This window comes from Notolepis coatsorum (assembly GCF_963971535.1).
Source record: "Notolepis coatsorum genome assembly, chromosome: 10".
NCBI lineage: Eukaryota > Metazoa > Chordata > Actinopteri > Aulopiformes > Paralepididae > Notolepis > Notolepis coatsorum.
In genome coordinates this window covers 108631547-108653570 of record NC_140174.1, presented here as the reverse complement: position 1 = coordinate 108653570, position 22024 = coordinate 108631547, and the positions used below count along the sequence as shown (strand labels likewise).

Here is a 22024-nt window from a genome sequence, read left to right as displayed (position 1 = left end):
GTCTATGAGCCATATCGGCCGATACACTGTCGATACCGATCGTTTTTGGTTTTGTTATAGCAGCTGGCAGTATTATACTGTAGGTCTAACACAGGCATTCTCAAAGTCCGGACTCCGGTCCAGATCCGGACCGAACCACAACTGTCTCTGGACTCTGAGCAAATTATACTTTTCATATGTATTATCTGTATTATCTGCGAGTCATCGCCACAACGCAACGAGTAAAAATTCTCCGCTATCTCTAATGCAAGCAGCGTCTTTGCATGTCCGACTCCACTGTCTGTGTGTGTGTCTGTCTACTCTGCTTTGGTCCAATCACATTCCCCCACCCACAGTCTGCGAATCAGAGGCAGAGTAGGGCGGGTCTTCACCGATGCTTGTTGTCTCTTCAGCGAGCTGGGAGAGTGTAGCGGGGCTCGCTCAATGTGAGAGAGTAGTCCGTCTCGTCCAGCCCTATGAATTTCATGACTTTTCTTGTGATCGCCTTAGCCTTCTGACTATGTACGGGTGCTCTCTAAGTGAAATCATATGAAAAGGGAAATGGATGATCATTGAATTCACCGCTCTGTCTCCACTGTGAGTGTGTTGGGGACACAGGACAACCAGCCTCCTCCACTTAAACCACTTACTAAAACCCACAACTGAGTATCGTTTGGGGCTAAGAGAGAGAGGGGTACAGATGGTTCTCTCTCTCTTTCTCTCTAGCTCTCTCTCTCTCGCTCTCTTTCCCTCTCTCTCTCTCTCTCTCTCTCTCTCTATCTCTCTCTCTCTCTCTCTCTTCTTTCTGGGGAGACCTCTCATCACCCCCCCCCCCCCTCACAGATGATAGACATCACCTTGCTCCTGAGGACCTGAGGGGAGCCCTACCCAGGATGAGATGGAAGCATATTTTGGAAAGCCAACAAAGGCATTAGGATGTAAAGCTGCAGCCTGTGGGGTGTGTTTGTCTTGGTGAAGGGGGGGACAGGGGGGGGGGGGGGGGGGGGGGGGGGCTAGAGAGGAGGCCATGTGTGGCTTGTTAATATTTAAACCCCAGTCTGCCAGGCTGGAGCGGGAGGAGGGCATCACTCCCTCCCTCCTCTCTCTCTCTCTCCCTCCTCTCTCTCTCCCTCCTTCCTCTCTCTATCTCTCTCTCTCTCTCTCTCTCTCTCCCTCTTCTCTCTCTCCTCCCTCTCCCTCTCATCCCCCTCCTCTCTCTCTCTCCCTCCCTCCCTCCCTCCCTCCCTCCCTCCCTCCCTCCCTCCATCTTCTCTCTCTATCCCTCTTCTCTCTCTCCCTCCATCTTTTCTCTCTCCCTCCCTCCCTCCCTCTTCTCTCTCTCCCTCTCACACTTCCTCCCTCTTCTCTCTCTCCCTCTCACACATCATCCCTCTTCTCTCTCTCTCTCTCTCTCTCTCTCTCTCTCTCTCTCTCTCTCTCTCTCCCCTCCCTCTCTCTCTCCCACATGCCAATAGAGATAGTGAGAGAAAGAGAGAGAGAGGTATCAATTATATAATAAGAGAGATCGGTAGAGAGGGTGAAAGAGATGGAAAGAGGGATAGACAGACAGACAGAGAGGTAAAGACGGGCCCCCTAGTGTGTAAAGACTGGCCCCCAGCCCCATGTGTGTAAAGACTGGCCCCATGTGTGTAAAGACTGGCCCCCAGCCCCATGTGTGTAAAGACTGGCCCCCTAGTGTGTAAAGACCCCCAGCCCTGTGTGTAAAGACTGGCCCCCTAGTGTGTAAAGACCCCCAGCCCTGTGTGTAAAGACTGGCCCCCAGTGTGTAAAGACTGGCCCCCTAGTGTGTAAAGACCCCCAGCCCCCTGTGTGTAAAGACTGGCCCCCAGTGTGTAAAGACTGGCCCCCTAGTGTGTAAAGACTGGCCCCCAGCCCCCTGTGTGTAAAGACTGGCCCCTGTGTGTAAAGACTGGCCCCCAGCCCCCTGTGTGTAAAGACTGGCCCCTGTGTGTAAAGACTGGCCCCCTAGTGTGTAAAGACCCCCAGCCCCCTGTGTGTAAAGACTGGCCCCCTAGTGTGTAAAGACCCCCAGCCCGCTGTGTGTAAAGACTGGCCCCCTAGTGTGTAAAGACCCCCAGCCCCCTGTGTGTAAAGACTGGCCCCCTAGTGTGTAAAGACTGGCCCCCTAGTGTGTAAAGACTGGCCCCCTGTGTGTAAAGACTGGCCCCCTAGTGTGTCAAGACTGGCCCCCTGTGTGTAAAGACTGGCCCCCTAGTGTGTAAAGACTGGCCCCCTGTGTGTAAAGACTGGCCCCCTAGTGTGTAAAGACTGGCCCCCTGTGTGTAAAGACTGGCCCCCTGTGTGTAAAGACTGGCCCCCTAGTGTGTAAAGACTGGCCCCCTGTGTGTAAAGACTGGCCCCCTAGTGTGTAAAGACTAGGGGTGTAACGGTACACAGAAGCCACGGTTCGGTACGTACCTCAGTATTGGGGTCACGGTTCGGTATGAGTTCGGTACATAGGACCCCCTTATAGGACCCCCTCTAAAATGAGATGCTGCATCTCAAGGGGCTATCCTTTCAATAAATTCTGACCAAAATTCAAATTTATTTTTATTTTTTATTTTTATATTATATTTATGATAATAATAATAATTATTATTAAATAGAATAATTTTCTATAGGCTTGCCGTGGTAGTCAGTGATACTGGTGTCATTCTGTGTTCAGGCATCCACTTGCCTACTGCCCCCAACCTATCCTTGCGCATCCTTAAGTTTCACTTCCAGAGAGAATTAACTTCACGACGAGACTGAAGACTAGAGAACAGATGACATGTTGCTTACAACAATGGCAGAGGATTATTTGGATTTAAACACAGTGGAGCTCAGATGATCTGTCCGGAAAAGTATGTTTCTTCTTTTTATTTGATTGTGCCTGTTTCCCCATGCGCGCCGTGTGTGTGGGGTGCTCCGTGTCCCTCTCTCCCTCTCTGTCTCTCTCTCTCACCCTCTCTCTCGCTCGCTCGTCACAGTCTGTATCCCGACTGTGACGGTGTTAGGGATGGGTACCGAATTCTGTACTTTTGAGGTACCGGACCGAAACACGTCGGTACTACCGAGTATCGATTCAAGTGAGATACCGGTATTTTTTTTTTTTTTTTTTTTTTTTTTTTATATTATTTTTTTCCTTTTTTATTTTCATGTCAACGTTCACACGCACAATATATGCTTACCTAGGATTTGACTTGATTCAACAACAAAGCAGTCGGAGCAATGACAAGCCGAAAACGGTCGAAATTGTAGTTATTTGAAGTTTTGAATTTTTTTTTACGACTGAGGTAGGTAAATTACATTTTTTTAGACTAAAGTACCGAAAAAAAGTACCGTTGGGTACCGGTATCGATTCACAGGTACCGGTACTGTATCGGTTCAAATGTGAAAGGTACCCATCCCTAGACGTGTGCCGCGCGCTGTTCTCGCATGTGCGACCGTAAATTTGCGGGAAGAATACACGTACCGTTACACCCCTAGTAAAGACCCCCAGCCCCCTGTGTGTAAAGACTGGCCCCCTAGTGTGTAAAGACCCCCAGCCCCCTGTGTGTAAAGACTGGCCCCCTAGTGTGTAAAGACTGGCCCCTGTGTGTAAAGACTGGCCCCCTAGTGTGTAAAGACCCCCAGCCCCCTGTGTGTAAAGACTGGCCCCCTGTGTGTAAAGACCCCCAGCCCCCTGTGTGTAAAGACTGGCCCCCTAGTGTGTAAAGACCCCCAGCCCCCTGTGTGTAAAGACTGGCCCCCTAGTGTGTAAAGACTGGCCCCTGTGTGTAAAGACTGGCCCCCTAGTGTGTAAAGACCCCCAGCCCCCTGTGTGTAAAGACTGGCCCCCTGTGTGTAAAGACCCCCAGCCCCCTGTGTGTAAAGACTGGCCCCCTAGTGTGTAAAGACCCCCAGCCCCCTGTGTGTAAAGACTGGCCCCCTAGTGTGTAAAGACCCCCAGCCCCCTGTGTGTAAAGACCCCCAGCCCCCTGTGTGTAAAGACCCCCAGCCCCCTGTGTGTAAAGACTGGCCCCCTAGTGTGTAAAGACTGGCCCCCTAGTGTGTAAAGACCCCCAGCCCCCTGTGTGTAAAGACTGGCCCCCTAGTGTGTAAAGACCCCCAGCCCCCTGTGTGTAAAGACCCCCAGCCCCCTGTGTGTAAAGACCCCCAGCCCCCTGTGTGTAAAGACTGGCCCCCTAGTGTGTAAAGACCCCCAGCCCGCTGTGTGTAAAGACTGGCCCCCTAGTGTGTAAAGACCCCCAGCCCGCTGTGTGTAAAGACTGGCCCCCTAGTGTGTAAAGACTGGCCCCCAGCCCCCTGTGTGTAAAGACTGGCCCCCTAGTGTGTAAAGACCCCCAGCCCGCTGTGTGTAAAGACTGGCCCCCTAGTGTGTAAAGACCCCCAGCCCGCTGTGTGTAAAGACTGGCCCCCTAGTGTGTAAAGACCCCCAGCCCCCTGTGTGTAAAGACTGGCCCCCTAGTGTGTAAAGACTGGCCCCCTGTGTGTAAAGACTAGCCCCCTAGTGTGTAAAGACTGGCCCCCTGTGTGTAAAGACTGGCCCCTGTGTGTAAAGACGGGCCGTTAAGGTCACTGTTTGCACATCTTCTCCGGAAATCCGTTAATTTGTCTGCAATGAAAGTGCCTCGTTTTTTTATTTGCAAATATGCTACCTGCCACTGATCCAATATCCTGGTAAGCCTTTTTGAAACAGCTTTACACGAACACCAAGGATTTGGAGTTAGGAGAATGAATGGATTATCAACTCCAATTGGACAGTTATGGAGAGAGCCATATGGGGGAATGATACCCCGAGCATCCCTGATTGGTCAGAACCCCCCCCCCAGTGTGGGTGTTGTGGTGTCAGATGGATAAGTATCTTTAATTAGTCCACTGCGTTGGTGAGAGCGTTCCTCCTCACATCTGTCCGTCAGGTAGTTATAACAGAGCACAGTCATTTGTATAATGCTTTATTCATCCCACAATATGTCCAGGAAAGCTGCTGCATAATTACTTAATAACAGGAGGTAATCCTCTCAGACAAGGTGCCTGGAAAATGATGTTAGTCAGCGTGTGTAGAGGCTGCCGACACACATTTACTGGATTTGTTTACAGCCAGTTGTCAAAGAGCAATTAATTAACCCTAATAGATAATTTTTCATTATTGTAATGACAACAGTGTGCTGGGAAAGTAACAGTGTTCCTTCCTACGCTTCAATGTTCCAAACAGCTGTTTCTATGATATGCAATCATTACATTGCCCTTAAAAAAAAATACTATTTAGGGCGCCAGGGTGGCGCACCACGTAGTGCACTGCAGTGCAACACGGCCATCCCGGGTTCGACTCCCGGACCCGGCGACCTTTGCCGAATGTCTTCCCCCGTCTATCCTCCCAACCTGTCATGGCAGTATATTATCCTGGACTAATGGACAAAGGTCTGCCTCTCACTGTGGAGAGCTTCTCTAGTAGTAGAGAGTAGGGGTGTAACGGTACACAAAAACCACGGTACGGTACGTACCTCGGTTTTGAAGTCACGGTTCGGTACGGGTTTTCGGTACAGTGGGGGAAAGTTTGGCTTTCCATGTTCCACTCAGGGGTGATGTAGTGTGCAGTAGCTAATTGTACTTGTAGGGCTGTCAACGAATATTCTATATTGAAATTAATAATCGACTTGTAAATTATTTTTAAATAATAATAATTATATTAGATTGTGAAAAAAACAGCGCCCGGTGGGCGGTCGTTAGTGGTTAACATACCGTTGTATTCGTTCGGTACACTACACGGCCGCTCGGTACGGTACGGTACACACTGAAACGGTTTGGTTCAGTATGTACTACGTATACGTGTACCTTTACACCCCTAGTGGAGAGTAGAGTGTTGACACTAGCTGCTCTAGTAGTAGAGTGTTGACACACACACACACACACACACACACACACACACACACACACACACACACATAGAGCTGCCGCGGTATTGATGTTTTCCTTACCGCACAAATTTGCGAAATATTTCCTACCGCTGCGGTTATTACACGCACACAAAAAATGTATAATAAGTTTGAATGCATTTTTATTTTTTTTTGTAGTCTACTCTTTATAGCATATAGCCTGCCTCTAGTCTAAATGTCTATCTTTAGAGGATGACTTTGCAGCATGAATATTGTTTGGGATTCGGCAAGCACGCATTCGTTATTGAAAGTTAAACACTGATTCGAAGTCTCCCCTCTGGTCGTGCGCCATTCACTCTGTGTCGCGGGCAGGGGTGGTTACCCCCCCGACCCTTTCTTATTATTATTATTATTATTATAACGTTACTACTTATGATTACAAAGGCATTCGTTTTGTGGCATTAACGTTATATAGTTACCCGTTCAATAACATCAGCGTATTTACCGGACCATAGCAAGGCAAGCAATACTCTATTCATATCTCAGTTCCTTTCTTTGCTCAGAGCGTGCCGAGTTGATTCTGCGGTCTGTTAATAAAGTTTTCAATCAGACAAGTGTTTAGAACGAAGGGCTTTTATTATAACATTCGTTGCAGTAAAATCATTATGCCTCGTTTAGTACTCCTGAGGAGCGACAGTAATCCACTCCGGCGGGAGCTAACGTATTAGCCGTGTTGTGAGCTCTGATCAATGGCTGACATTCAGGACGTAAAAACCTAATACACGCTTTCTGATTGGTGGTAACACACTGCAGGACGCTCCAACGTGTGACACGTCTCTCTTCTGACCAATCAGTGGTCTGCAGTGTTTCACGTGACTTTTCTGGTACCCAATAGGGTCGCTTGGAACCTCGACAGAGGAGTAGGGTATATCTGCAGAGCCGCAAGCCCAACGAGAGCAGGGTACTTTATTATTATTATAAAAAACAGCGGTGATGCGGTATTCAGCCTAACTCTGCGGTGGGCGTGATGTAACAGCGATACCGCGGCAGCTCTACACACACACACACACACACACACACACACACACACACACACACACACACACACACACACACACACACACACACACACACACACACACATAAACACATAAACACACATAAACACACATGTAAACACACACACGCCACCACCACATGTAGGACAAGCTCAGGGACGTCTTTGTTTGACTCACCTGTCAACTCTGTTAGGTCTGTGCTGAGCTACAGTAGACGTGTGTGTGTGTGTGTGTGTGTGTGTGTGTGTGTGTGTGTGTGTGTGTGTGTGTGTGTGTGTGTGTGTGTGTGTGTGTGTGTGTGTGCGTGTGCGTGTGTGTGCGTGTGTCATCATGTGATGTATGACATGCGTGTGTCTGAACCCCTGATGTTGCTGATGTCTCACGGTTTGATTTGCTGACGGCTTCAGAACTTTGATGAACGTCTGACTCTCAACAACCAAACCTGCTCTACAACGTATGATGTACATACGTTGCATTATCATAACCTGCATTATCATATACTCCAGAATAAACTTTTCATTGGCTGTGTTTCCAGCGTCTACTCGTCGTGGACCCGACGAAACGTTATACATTTTTATTTTTTGTATCCACTTTTTCTCCAATATTTTTTTCAATTTTTCCTCCCATCCCAATTTCGCCTCGCCAATTCTCCCTTCAATTCTCCCCTCCCCTGTCTCGAACGTTGCTAGACTATGCCTCCCACTGGTCGGCTGCAGTGAGGACCAAGTCTTGCATCACGTGTCCCCTCCGGTACACGAGGAGGCAGCTGTCGCATCTTTTCACCTGAACAGCGTGATCTCTCAGTGGCGAGGAGTAACGCGTGGGAGGTTCACGCTGCCCCCGACACTTCCTGATTCTGCTGTACAGGTGCACCAACCGACCTGTAGGAGTCGCTGTCCACAACGTCCGATCTCCACCCACCAGCTTTCCCACCCCTAACACTGCCAATTGTGTTAGTATGAACGACCAGCCAAGCTGGTAGCAACGCCGAGAGCTCGGCTCGAACCCAGCATCTCCTGTGTTAGTGGCGAGCGCCTTGCCCACTGCGCCACTTAGCCGCCCCGAAACGTTATACATTTAAATTTTATTCTGGAGCATATGAGTGTGCGGTGGTACAATTGGAACGTGAGTGCAGTCAATAATGATAATAATAATAAACATATTTATATAGCACCTTTCATACAAGGATTGCAGTTCAAAGTGCTTTATAATTTATATAATGAATACATAATAAAAAAAAGTAGCAAATGAAAGTTTTTATCCACTTTTTCTCCCATTTTTCTATATTTTCTCCCATCCCAATTTCGTATCATCCAATTCAACCCTCCCCTGTCACGGACGCTGTTTCATGCCTCCCACAAGCCGGCTGCAATGTGGACTAAGTCATACATAGCACGAGTCCCCTCCGATACTCGAGGTAACAGCAGTCGCATCTTTTCACCTGCGCGGCGCGATGTTTCAGCGTCAGGGGTCTGCGCTTTGGAGGGGCGCCGCCCCCATCGCTTCCTGATTCTACTGTGCAGGCGCACCAACCGACCTGTAGGAGTCGCTGTCCACAACGCCCGATCCCCACCCATCAGTTTCCCACCCCCTAATACTGCCAATGTGTATTAGTATGAACGACCAGCTAAACTGAAAGCAATGTGGAGCACTGGGCTCGAACAGGCAAACCCAGCGTCTCCAGTATTCGTGGTGAGCGCCTTGCCCACTGCACCACGTAGCCGCCCTTCTTCCCATATCTTCTTGAAGAGAGGATGGAGCATCTCTTCCATCGTCTCTATATCGGCCTTCAGTGCTTCTGCCGGAATACCGTCAGGTCCTGCAGTCTTGCCGTTCCTCAGCTTCTTGATGGCTTGCGGATCTCTTCCTTTGTTGGCACGCTGCAGTCTATCAGCAGATCCCTGTCAGCTTGCTGGATGTCTGGTGGGTCCTGTGGTGCTGGTCTGTTTAGCAGTTCCTCAAAATGTTCTAACCATCTTTCCTTTTGTCTTTCCTCTCCGATGATTGGCTGTCCATCTTTGTCCTTAACTGGTCTTTCTGGTTTACTAAACTTTCCTGACAGCTTCTTGGTGGTGTTATATAAGTCTTTCAAATGTCCATGTCTAGCTGCTTCTTCAGCCTCTGCTGCAAGACTCTCTATATAGTCCTTCTTGTCTGCCTTGATGCTTTTCTTAACCCTTTTTGTGGCTTCTGTGTACTGGTTTTGTGCTTTGACCTTTTCGGCTCTTGTTCGACTGTTGTTGATTAGTGCCTTCTTCCCTTTCCTCTCCTCTATCTTCCTCAATGACTCTGCTGAAATCCACTCCTTATGGTTGTGTTTCTCCGTATGGTTGAGTTCAGTTACTGCATTAAGGTTTTCAGTTTTCAATCCATAATAAGTTAACAGAAAAATAAGTACACAACCACATCATTATTTCAACCTAATAAAACTATGTTTATTGTCATTGTTTTAAGAACACAAGTTGACTTGGTAATACTCACATTTTGAGAAAATAAAAATTGCTTTTAACATGTGCAATGTTCAATGAAAGAGAAAAATAAATAATACAATTTGTTGATTAATCCCACTGGTCACAATGGTGACCGTAATAATGTTTTTGTTATAAGGCTCTGCAAATGTTACTGAATGATGTAGCAATGTATTTCCAGTTAAATTGAAATAATAAACAAATAAAGGGTCTCAATTAAATATGTGGTAGTAAAAAAAACCTCTGGGAGGATTTCAACAAGATAAATGCGACAACAGTGCAAAATATTTCACTATAATATTTCAAAGCAAAAAAATAAATAAATAAATAAAATATATATATATAATTTTTAATTTTTTTTATGCTGCCCCCTGTGCCTATGAAAATGCCCCTGCGTGCCTATGCAGGCATGCATGCCTAGGGTTGCCTACCCCTGCTATAAACCGTCCCTTCAAAATGGCTTAAAGAAATAATTTTTTCATCAATACGTTCCCATTTTATAGCGTCGTGAATATGAACTATATAGCTAAATGTTCTGGGGTATTTCCTGGAAGGCGAGTTACAAGGCGCTAAGCTAATAATGTTAAATCGCATGGCGTTTCGGCCCTACAGAAGCTAGAGATAAAAATCTAAATGCATATTGTCGGTATCATGGTCCACCATGACTGCATGAAAGGGGGGGGGGGGGGGGGCGGGAGACTTCGTTTCTGATTATTGATTACCAATAACGGCATTAGCCTCAGTAGCCTAATTCGCTGACCGGGTGGATGGCTATGATAACAATGCCTGATTGGGTTGTAATTGACGTCAAATAGCTCTTACCTTATCGATCGCCATCTGGTAGATCCATATGTCCATTGGCTGATGATATATTCCTTTACTGCATACTGAATTCGGCGTCGCAAAAGGTATATTGTGGGGCGGCGTGGCTCTGGGGTAGAGCGGGTTGTCCAATGATCCAAGGGTTGGTGGTTTGAATCCCGCTCAAGCCCATGTCCATCCCACTGCCGTTGTGTCCTTGGGCAAGACACTTAACCTACTTGCCTCGTATGAATGTGTATGCATGTGAATGAATGTTGGTGGTGGTCGGAGGGGCCGTAGGCGTTGATTATTCGCCACGCTTCCTTCCGTGAGTCTGCCTCAGGGCAGCTCTGGCTGCAATTGTAGCTTACCACCACCGGTATGACTGTGTATGAACGAATAATGGACTCTGTGAAGCGCTCTGGGTCAGTGAAGAGCGCTATATAAATCCAAGTCATTATTATTATTATTATTCCATGCTACATGCTACACGCATAGATTCAGCCTAGCAGGAAAGTCCATTCAAAGTAAAAAATAAAATAAAACATCGTTCTGCCACAGGGAACACTGCATTATCGAGACAGCACCCCTATGAGGATCTGGCCGGTAATGCACTTTTCCCAATTCCAAGAGTAGGGTAAATCTGCAGTGCCGCAGATTGAGTGGGATATTACAATGGAATAAAAGCCAAAACAACCTTGCCACGGACATGTCCGTGGTTGGCCTTCTACCGTTGGATCCGAAACACGGACATGTCCGTGCTTGGCCCTGAATGTGTTAAACAGTAATCACAAACAGTAAACACTATTGCATCATTTTACTCTGTCTATTCTATTCTACTATTTTATTGCACTGCGCTATTGCACTATTTTACTCTGTTTATTTTATTTTACTCTTTCTATTATTGTCTATTTTAAAACTGCCATAGAATCAAACTATAAACAAGGTGGCCTATTGGGATGTTGGAGCCTAATGTGATTTTATATGTCTGCACTTAATTTTGTGTATTTTTTCTGCTGTGAAACACTTTGAGCTGCATTTATTCTTGTATGAAAGATGCTATACAAATAAAGTTTATTATTATTATTATTAACCTGCCCATACCTGTACCTCCCCTCTCCCCTCCCCATGCTGCAATAACAACCGAATTTCCCCAGAAGGGGATCAATAAAAGAACATCTTATCTCATCTTATCTTACGTGTCTGTGTGTTATCCAGGTCATCAAAGACCCTCCACCGCCTCCACCACCATCACGGCCGCCACCACCCGTGAGTACAGAGCCTCCACCTGCCCCCCCCCCCCCCCCTCAACAACAACAACAACAACAACAACATGTAAAGTGTTCCAGCACAGCAGCTTCTTCACAGGGAGCTCATATTTCATGTCTCATAGCTCAGCAATTCAGCATGACGCCATTATATTTGTGTGTGGCGTGTGTGTGTGTGTGTGTGTGTGTGTGTGTGTGTGTGCAAGTGTACGTGTACGTGTGTGAAGTGCATGTGTGTGTGTGTGTGTGCAAGTGTGTGCATGTATTTCCCAAGTAAAAAAAAAAAAAAGATACCTAAGTATATTTTCTAAAAGTATGACATTTTCTTATTTTTTATTATTAGTATTTCAATTTCAATCTTTTAATTTCAATGTCTTTTGTCGTTTGTGTAAAAAGGGAAAATAACCATAAAAATATTGTTACATTCTTATTTTTTTTTATGAAATAGAAATATTGAAATTATACTTTTTCTATTTATGTTTGTTTACTTGTAATACGTTTAAAGTAAAGTACAACTTAAGTTTGGTAAATATCGGCTGATGCTAGCTCTGTTGATAAAATAGTAGTGGTGGGACGCGATTAAAAATGGTAATCGAATTAAATCGAGACTTTATACCCTTTCTCCGCCGATGACGTGTTAAGACGTCATTCTCCGCCATGCGTAATCTGCCAATGACGTCTTACAGCGTCTTTGAGATCAATATTTCATATTTTCGTCATGGTATTCACATTTCACCCACGGAGTCTTTGCTGGTGTTGTAGGACTCCGCTCAACTCTCCAACGCTTCAATACCGCCACCTGGTGGCCGATCGGCGAGTTGCCAAAACCGGAAGTCACCGGAAGTGCTTAGTCCGTCCCCTATTCTGTCCGGCCACTCGTCTATCGCTCGCGGGACTCTATCCAGACACCGTGCATATCGATCCGTTGCCATAACTCAATAAACAACATGATTGGACGTGTATTAGCATTATACAAACCGGAACTGGATCACCTAGATCAACATCCCATAATAGCGATCTTTTTGCTCCACGCTCATCACCCAACGGTAAGAGGAGACTGGGGTGAGTTTCAGCGTTTTTCTTTACCATTTTCGATACAAACTGCTCTGATCTATATATCACCCATACTACATAAATGATTTAACGTCGGTCATTGAATTATAAACTACCCCCCCCCCCCCCCCCCCCTCCGGTCAACCGCAGATGAAGAGTCATAACGTCTAGGACTGTGTACAGTTGAAATTTTTTATCTGCCGTCGATAGGTATCAAGCTGCATTTGATGATCTAATATATGCATTTATGGCTATAACTCACGTTCTATGAAATACTGCAGAAAATGATGAAAACATATTTATACTCTAGGCCGTATTGTTGTATGAATGTGTGAATGAAAAAGTTAAACGTTCCCACATCCTGAACGATAGATAATTGATGTTGAATGGGCCATAGTAATGTCAATTTAGCAATACAATTTAAAAAGTTATAGCCCTGCAAAGAAGGTGAACATCTCCATAGACAAATAGAGCTGGCAAAGAGGCTACAAGGATGGATATAAGCTCCGGCAATGAATGGGTTAATTAATTGAAATTAATCCCATTTTAATCGCATATCAATATTTGATGCGAAAAGCTATTTTTTTGTACATTTACAGCAGTGGTTCTCCAACTTTTTACACCAAGTACCACCTGAGAACGTAGCTGGCTCTCCAAGTACCACCATATGACCGGCGTTAAAATACAGTCTATTCAGCTATGCACAGTTCACGCAGGAGGCAAATGTATTCCTAATACCATTATTTATTGTTAACTTTTGTCAGACACAGCCACAATGTACAAAGGGATAGCACTAGAACTAGCAAACGCTTCCACACAACTCATACAATGCAAGGGGCATTGAGAACATAATAACTAACATTCTCACATACTGTAGCAAGTGAGAAAATTAAGAACAACTGTATTTCAGCAAATGTACTTAATTCTCTCTCTATCTCTCTCTCTCTCTCTCTCTCTCACTCTCTCTCTCTCACTCTCTCTCTCTCTCACACAGCAAGCAATTGTCCGTCATTCTCACTCACACACACACACACACACACACACACACACACACACACACACACACACACACACACAATTATTTTGTTACAAAAACTTAATTTCCTGCATTCTGGTGCAGGCATTTTTGAATTTTTACCCTTTAAATGCCAGTGTTTGTGATGGGCATCACAAATTATTGTAAAAAAGAAAAGAAAACACATATTCAATACATTTTTGAATGTTTACCCTTTAACTCTTTCAGTGCCACGCCTGGTTTTCCGTTTTACCGCTTGAATGCCACCATCGGCGCCAATGTTAACGTTAATATCGCCTAATCTATGTTTTAAATTATGGCTATGTGTCTAATCTGCCCATCGCATTATCAAAGACTATTTTCCAGTCAGTGCTGTGAAGGCAGATTGTTTTTTTATCGCGTCGTTTCCGTTTCAGAGCAGTTAGAAAAGCCCCCGTTTTGATATAAAAAACAGCTCATTCTGGAGCATTCTATGAAAATCGTCTTTTAGTGGAATATTCCACAACGTTGATATTCGTCGGCCTTTTTTTTTTTGATCCACTTTTTCTCCCATTTTTCTATATTTTCTCCCATCCCAATTTCGTATCATCCAATTCAACCCTCCCCTGTCACGAACGCTGTTTCTTGCCTCCCACAAGTCGGCTGCAATGTGGACTAAGTCATACATAGCACAAGTCCCCTCCGGTACTTGAGGTAACAGCAGTCGCATCTTTTCACCTGCGCAGCTCGATCTCTCAGTGGCGAGGAGTAACGCGTGGGAGGCTCACGCTGCCCCCGACACTTCCTGATTCTACTGCGCAGGCGCACCAACCGACCTGTAGGAGTCGCTGTCCACAACGCCCGATCCCCACCCATCAGTTTCCCACCCCCTAATACGGCCAATGTGTATTAGTACGGACGACCAGCTAAACTGAAAGCAATGTGGAGCGCTGGGATCGAACAGGCGATCCCAGCGTCTCCGCATTTGTGGCGAGCGCCTTGCCCACTACGCCACGTAGCCGCCTATATTCGTCGGCCTTTTTATGAATCGTTTTCAAATAAACGCTAGATGATCAATATTATACGTGCACGCAAGCACATTACGGCCGCGCACTGATAATCGCTCCGTTGATTTCCTCACAGACTTTTACAGTGAAACCGAAAGAAGACATTTCACAAAACAGCTTATAACTTCATCAAACTTACTCCGATTATCCTACCACTGATAACATAGAGTCCTTACCTGACATCAGATGGTATCCAACTGGTATATTCCAATTCCTGATCACCATTTGAAAAAATCGATACGTGTATGGATCCAACGCGACACTGTAGATCTCCATGATCCGCGGGGATCTGAGGCTCCAGAATGAACTGTGGTAACCCCGGCTGGATCAGTGAACTGGAAAATGTGGAGTACCGGATTTTTTTCCCCATTCATTTTCATTGAGTCCATTCCAAAATCACTTATGTCATCTGGGAGACGACAGGGGGCGCTTTTTTCCACAGTGATCACCGGCGCAGCTCGGCTATACTCGGGTAGGCTCGGGTGATGCAATAATTTTTCAGATCGCAAAAAAAAATAATAATAATAATTCCGAGAAATCTCGTGAGTGGCACGCAACCACCTATAAAAAAAACCGAGAAATCTCGTGAGTGGCACTGAAAGAGTTAAATGCCAGTTTGTGTAATGGCATCACAAATTATTGTTAAAAAAAACACACAAAAAGTAAAATATTTACAATATATCAAATGCAAAGTACATTTTTCTGGGGGGGATTATTACAGGCTAGGCATGTGTCAATGATTAGCAGCAACACATATTTGGATGGATTTTTTGTAATGTCAGATTTAACACCAACTCTTTTCAGAAAAGTGGGAGTATTTCATTTTTTATCTGACATTACAAAAAAATAAATGGTTATGATCAGGGCTGAAGTTGAATTAAAGATTTATGACTGTTTAGACTGCATTACTCTCTGTCACAGTGATCTCCTGGTTGTTCCCCACTTAGATTATCTAACTATTGCTCTGCCGCAACTAGAAACACTGGCCTGGCCTGCTTCTAAGTTCAGTGGCCTGACTGCAATTTTTTTTTTTTTTTTTTTTTTTGGCTTTTTTGGAAATGTTTTCAAGTACCACCAGCAGTACCACCAAGTACTGTACCACTAGTGGTACGCGTACCACAGTTTGAGAACCACTGATTTACAGCATATTAATGAATATCATACTAAACTAAATGTGCTTTGAATTAGTACATGAAACCACATTATAAGTGTCAAAAATACATTCCATGTACACTCTCAGAAAAGTACACATGGTATAACATTACTTATTTTTGACTTGTTATATATGAGTTGTATTATGCAAATCATCCAATGTGTCCCAATAAGTTCCCTCTCTCCTGCCCCCCTAAGGAGCCAGACGCCCTGGCCAAGAAGAAGTGGCCCACTGTGGACGCCTCCTACTATGGAGGTCGAGGAGCGGGAGGGATCAAACGCATGGAGGTCAGGGGTCATTATATTATACTATTATTATTATTATTATTATTATTATTAGTATTATTATTATTATTATTATTATTATTATTATTATTATTATTATTATTATTATTATTATTATTATTATTATTATTATTATTATTATTATTATATGTCCTCCTCTTCATACTTACCAAAGTATCTTCCTTTAATAATGTTCTACCCATAGGCGGCTGGGTGGCGCAGCGGTCTAAGCGCTCGTCACCAACGCGTGAGAGACCGGTATCGAATCCGGCTGTCAGCGTTGCCTCCGGCTTGGGCCGGCCGTCATACTGACTCAATTGGCAGAGTCAGCGGGAGGGTAGTAAACAGCGACTCCTACAGGTCGGTTGGGGGGCGCCTGCACAGCAAGGACAGGAGATGTCGAGGGTAGTGTGAGCCTCCCACATGTTACATCTCGCCAATGAGAGTCCGCGCTGGCAGGTGAAAAGAGGTGGCTGGCTGACTCTGCATGTATCGGAGGGGACATGCGATAGATTCTTCAACCCTCCCTACGACCGACCAGTGGGGGGCACATGCGAGCAACGATCAAGACAGGGGAGGGGGGAATTGGCACGACTAAATTGGGATGGGAGAAAAACAGAAAAAGAAGGAGAAAAAGTGGATAAAAAAAAAATAATGTTCTACCCATAGTCTAACCCCCCCCCCCCCTGTATTATCAATAGAGATTAATTGGGTGGTCCTGTATTATCAATAGAGATGTATTGGGTGGTCCTGTATTATCAATAGAGATGTATTGGGTGGTCCTGTATTATCAATAGATATGTATTGGGTGGTACTATATTGTCAATATGTATTGGGTGGTCCTGCATTATCAATAGATGTGTATTGGGTGGTCCTGTATTATCAATAGATATGTATTGGGTGGTACTATATTGTCAATATGTATTGGGTGGTCCTGTATTATCAATAGAGATGTATTGGGTGGTACTATATTATCAATATGTATTGGGTGGTCCTGTATTATCAATAGAGATGTATTGGGTGGTCCTGTATTATCAATAGAGATGTATTGGGTGGTCCTGTATTATCAATAGAGATTAATTGGGTGGTCCTGTATTATCAATAGAGATGTATTGGGTGGTCCTGTATTATCAATAGAGATGTATTGGGTGGTCCTGTATTATCAATAGAGATGTATTGGGTGGTCCTGTATTATCAATAGAGATATATTGGGTGGTCCTGTATTATCAATAGAGATGTATTGGGTGGTCCTGTATTATCAATAGAGATGTATTGGGTGGTCCTGTATTATCAATAGAGATGTATTGGGTGGTACTATATTATCAATATGTATTGGGTGGTCCTGTATTATCAATAGAGATGTATTGGGTGGTCCTGTATTATCAATAGAGATGTATTGGGTGGTCCTGTATTATCAATAGAGATGTATTGGGTGGTCCTGTATTATCAATAGAGATGTATTGGGTGGTCCTGTATTATCAATAGAGATGTATTGGGTGGTCCTGTATTATCAATAGAGATGTATTGGGTGGTCCTGTATTATCAATAGAGATGTATTGGGTGGTCCTGTATTATCAATAGAGATGTATTGGGTGGTCTTGACCCGTATTACACTCCAGGAAGGAGGCACGTCCTCACCAGCCACCTGACCACTCTGACACGACGGCCATCTTGTTCTTGGCTGTCAGCCTGATGCCAGGCTTGACACCCCTTCCTGCCCCCTGCCCCCACACCTTGACACCCCTTCCTACCCCCCCCCTGCCCCCACACCTTGACACCCCTTCCTGCACCCTGCCCCCACACCTTGACACCCCTTCCTACCCCCCCCCCCTGCCCCCACACCTTGACACCCCTTCCTACCCCTGCCCCCACACCTTGACACCCCTTCCTACCCCCTGCCCCCACACCTTGACACCCCTTCCTACCCCCTGCCCCCACACCTTGACACCCCTTCCTACCTCCTGCCCCCACACCTTGACACCCCTTCCTACCCCCTGCCCCCACACCTTGACATCCCCCCTACCCCCTGCCCCCACACCTTGACACCCCTTCCTGCACCCTGCCCCCACACCTTGACACCCCTTCCTACCCCCCCCCCCTGCCCCCACACCTTGACACCCCTTCCTACCCCCTGCCCCCACACCTTGACACCCCTTCCTGCACCCTGCCCCCACACCTTGACACCCCTTTCTACCCCCCCCTGCCCCCACACATTGACACCCCTTCCTACCCCCTGCCCCCACACCTTGACACCCCTTCCTACCCCCTGCCCCCACACCTTGACACCCCTTCCTGCCCCCTGCCCCCACACCTTGACACCCCTTCCTACCCCCTGCCCCCACACCTTGACACCCCTTCCTACCCCCTGCCCCCACACCTTGACACCCCTTCCTACCCCCTGCCCCCACACCTTGACACCCCTTCCTACCTCCTGCCCCCACACCTTGACACCCCTTCCTACCCCCTGCCCCCACACCTTGACACCCCTTCCTACCCCCTGCCCCCACACCTTGACACCCCTCCCTGCCCCCACACCTTGACACCCCTTCCTACCTCCTGCCCCCACACCTTGACACCCCTTCCTACCCCCTGCCCCCACACCTTGACATCCCCCCTACCCCCTGCCCCCACACCTTGACACCCCTTCCTACCCCCTGCCCCCACACCTTGACACCCCTTCCTACCCCCTGCCCCCACACCTTGACACCCCTTCCTACCTCCTGCCCCCACACCTTGACACCCCTTCCTACCCCCTGCCCCCACACCTTGACACCCCTTCCTACCCCCTGCCCCCACACCTTGACACCCCTTCCTACCTCCTGCCCCCACACCTTGACACCCCTTCCTACCCCCTGCCCCCACACCTTGACACCCCTTCCTACCCCCTGCCCCCACACCTTGACACCCCTTCCTACCCCCTGCCCCCACACCTTGACACCCCTTCCTACCCCCTGCCCCCACACCTTGACACCCCTTCCTACCCCCTGCCCCCACACCTTGACACCCCTTCCTACCCCCTGCCCCCACACCTTGACACCCCTTCCTACCCCCTGCCCCCACACCTTGACACCCCTTCCTACCCCCTGCCCCCACACCTTGACACCCCTTCCTACCCCCTGCCCCCACACCTTGACACCCCTGCCCCCCCCTGCCCCCACACCTTGACACCCCTTCCTACCCCCTGCCCCCACACCTTGACACCCCTTCCTACCCCCTGCCCCCCCACACCTTGACACCCCTTCCTGCCCCCTGCCCCCACACCTTGACATCCCTTCCTACCCCCTGCCCCCACACCTTGACACCCCTTCCTGCCCCCTGCCCCCACACCTTGACACCCCTTCCTACCCCCTGCCCCCACACCTTGGCAGTCTCTTTGTTATCCGCTTGTCTTTCTCCTTTCGCTTCCTCTCCTCCAAAGGGAATTAGCCTTAAATGCGAACTCCCCCACCAGCCCCCCCCCCCCCGCCCCGCACCGTACCCCCCGCTGTGCCCCAGCCCTGAGAAACACCAGGGAACGTCCCGCTTACGTCCCTTCCCCTGAACGTTCCCACGGGTGTTAGATAGCTAGTGGGCGCCGGCTGCTCTCCAGCAGGTTGATGCTCTCAGACAGCCCCTCTCTACTTCAGAGAAGTCCTCCTGTGGGACACGGTTTCTGATCAGATCAACCTGTCCTCTTCTGTCCTCTGCACATCTGTCCTCTGATCTCCAGCATCCACCCCCCCCCCCCCCCCCACCCTCCTAAACGTATACACAACCTGAGGTGGTGGTGCATCTTTTATTCATCAGGACTCTGTTTTCTCCTCTCTCTCCTCTATTCTCTCCTCTTCTCTTCTCCTATCTCCTCTTCTCTCTCTCTCTCTCTCTTCTCTTCTCCTCTCATCTCTCCTTCCTTTCCTCTCTTCTCCTCTCTTCTCTTGTCTCCTTCTCTCCGCTTCTCTCCTTTCTTCTCTCCTCTTCTCCCCCCTCTCTTCTCCTCTCCTCTCCTCTCCTTTCCTCTCTTCTCCTCTCTTCTCCTCTCCTCTCTTCTCCTTTCTTCTCTCCTCTTCTCTCCTCCTCTCCTCTCCTTTTCTCTCCTGTCCTCTTCTCTCCTTTTCTCCCCTCCTCTCTTCTCCTCTCCTCCCCTCCTCTCTTCTCCTCTCCTCTCTTCTCCTCTCTTCTCTTCTCCTCTCCTCTCTTCTCTCCTCCTCGTCTCCTCTCTTCTCTCCTCCTCTCCTCTCCTTTTCTTCTCCTGTCCTCTCCTCTCCTCTCTTCTCCTCTTCTCACGGTGGTTCATACACTGGTTCCCAGGGATCTCTCTGCTGGTTCTGAGAAGCTGTTCTATATCGTCACGGTTTAACCTACAGCTTGAAGACGGTCTTGCTAATTAATCACCTCTCTCTTTCTCTCTCTCTCTCTCTCTCTCTCTCTCTCTCTCTCTCTCTCTCTCTCTCTCTCTCTCTCTCTCTCTCTCTCTCTCTCTCTCTCTCTCATATTCATGTGACGTAGATCCTCTCCCCGCACAAGTGTGATGAATTCAATTTAAAAAAGCATGCTGACACTCACACACACACACACACACACACACACACTACACACACACACACTGTACTCACACACACACACACACACACACACACACACACACACGCACACACTGTAACTGTACACACACACACACACACACACACACACACACTGTACTCACACACACTATACACACACACACACTGTACACACACACTATACACACATACACGCACGCACACACACTATACACACATTATACACACACACACACACACACACACACTGTACTCACACACACACATGCCACTTATTAACACTTTGAGTGCCAGCCACGACATAATTCGTTATTTCATGCCAACCGTTGAGTGCCAGAAACGAGATATGCCGTTTTTTTAATCGTTATTTTTTTTATTAGCGATTTCCATTCATATTTCATCAATGTTCAGTTATAATACAAATATAGACCTTAACATGTTCAGTTATAATAAAATGATAGATGTTAACATGTTCAGTTATAATAAAAGGATATATGTTAACATGTTCAGTTATAATAAAAGGATACCGGTATATGTAACATGTTCAGTTTTTCAGATAGATATTCTGCAGGTAATTTCTTTATGAATGAAATCTCAACGTTGCTTCAGCAATATCAATAAATAGAAGAATTGGCTGCACTGTAATTGTACTGGTTGGTGGTCAATTCAGTTGATTCAGGAAGTCAGCTCCACCCCATTGACTTTGCATTGGTGTGTGGCTAACATAGCTAGTATGAGGAACAGCATGGATTGTAGCTAACTATCTGGAGCTAGTATGAGGAACAGCATGGATTGTAGCTAACTATCAGGAGCTAGTATGAGGAACAGCATGGATTGTAGCTAACTATCAGGAGCTAGTATGAAGAACAGCATGGATTGTAGCTAACTATCTGGAGCTAGTATGAGGAACAGCATGGATTGTAGCTAACTATCTGGAGCTAGTATGAGGAACAGCATGGATTCTAGTTAACTATCAGGAGCTAGTATGAGGAACAGCATGGATTGTAGCTAACTATCTGGAGCTAGTATGAAGAACAGTATGGATTGTAGCTAACTATCTGGAGCTAGTATGAAGAACAGCATGGATTGTAGCTAACTATCTGGAGCTAGTATGAAGAACAGCATGGATTGTAGCTAACTATCTGGAGCTAGTATGAAGAACAGCATGGATTGTAGCTAACTATCTGGAGCTAGTATGAAGAACAGCATGGATTGTAGCTAACGATCTGGAGCTAGTATGAGGACAGCATGGATTGTAGCTAACTATCTGGAGCTAGTATGAAGAACAGCATGGATTGTAGCTAACTATCTGGAGCTAGTATGAAGAACAGCATGGATTGTAGCTAACTATCTGGAGCTAGTATGAAGAACAACATGGATTGTAGCTAACTATCTGGAGCTAGTATGAAGAACAGCATGGATTGTAGCTAACTATCTGAGCTAGTATGAAGAACAGCATGATTGTAGCTAACTATCAGG

General features: G+C 46.7%; 1 protein-coding gene across 1 annotated transcript in view; it reads left to right on the top strand.

The window, feature by feature from the left end:
• The window catches only part of antxr2a (ANTXR cell adhesion molecule 2a), a gene marked incomplete at its 3' end in the record, with an annotated part of 142731 nt that extends 124684 nt beyond the window's left edge, over positions 1 to 18047 (top strand). Inside the window, exons 13-16 of the mRNA XM_084323138.1 lie at positions 11404 to 11454; positions 15918 to 16007; positions 16210 to 16364; positions 17624 to 18047. Coding sequence (XP_084179264.1) covers positions 11404 to 11454; positions 15918 to 16007; positions 16210 to 16364; positions 17624 to 18047 — 720 coding nt within the window. The remainder of the gene's footprint in view (positions 1 to 11403; positions 11455 to 15917; positions 16008 to 16209; positions 16365 to 17623) is intronic.
• Positions 18048 to 22024: the final 3977 nt, after the last annotated feature.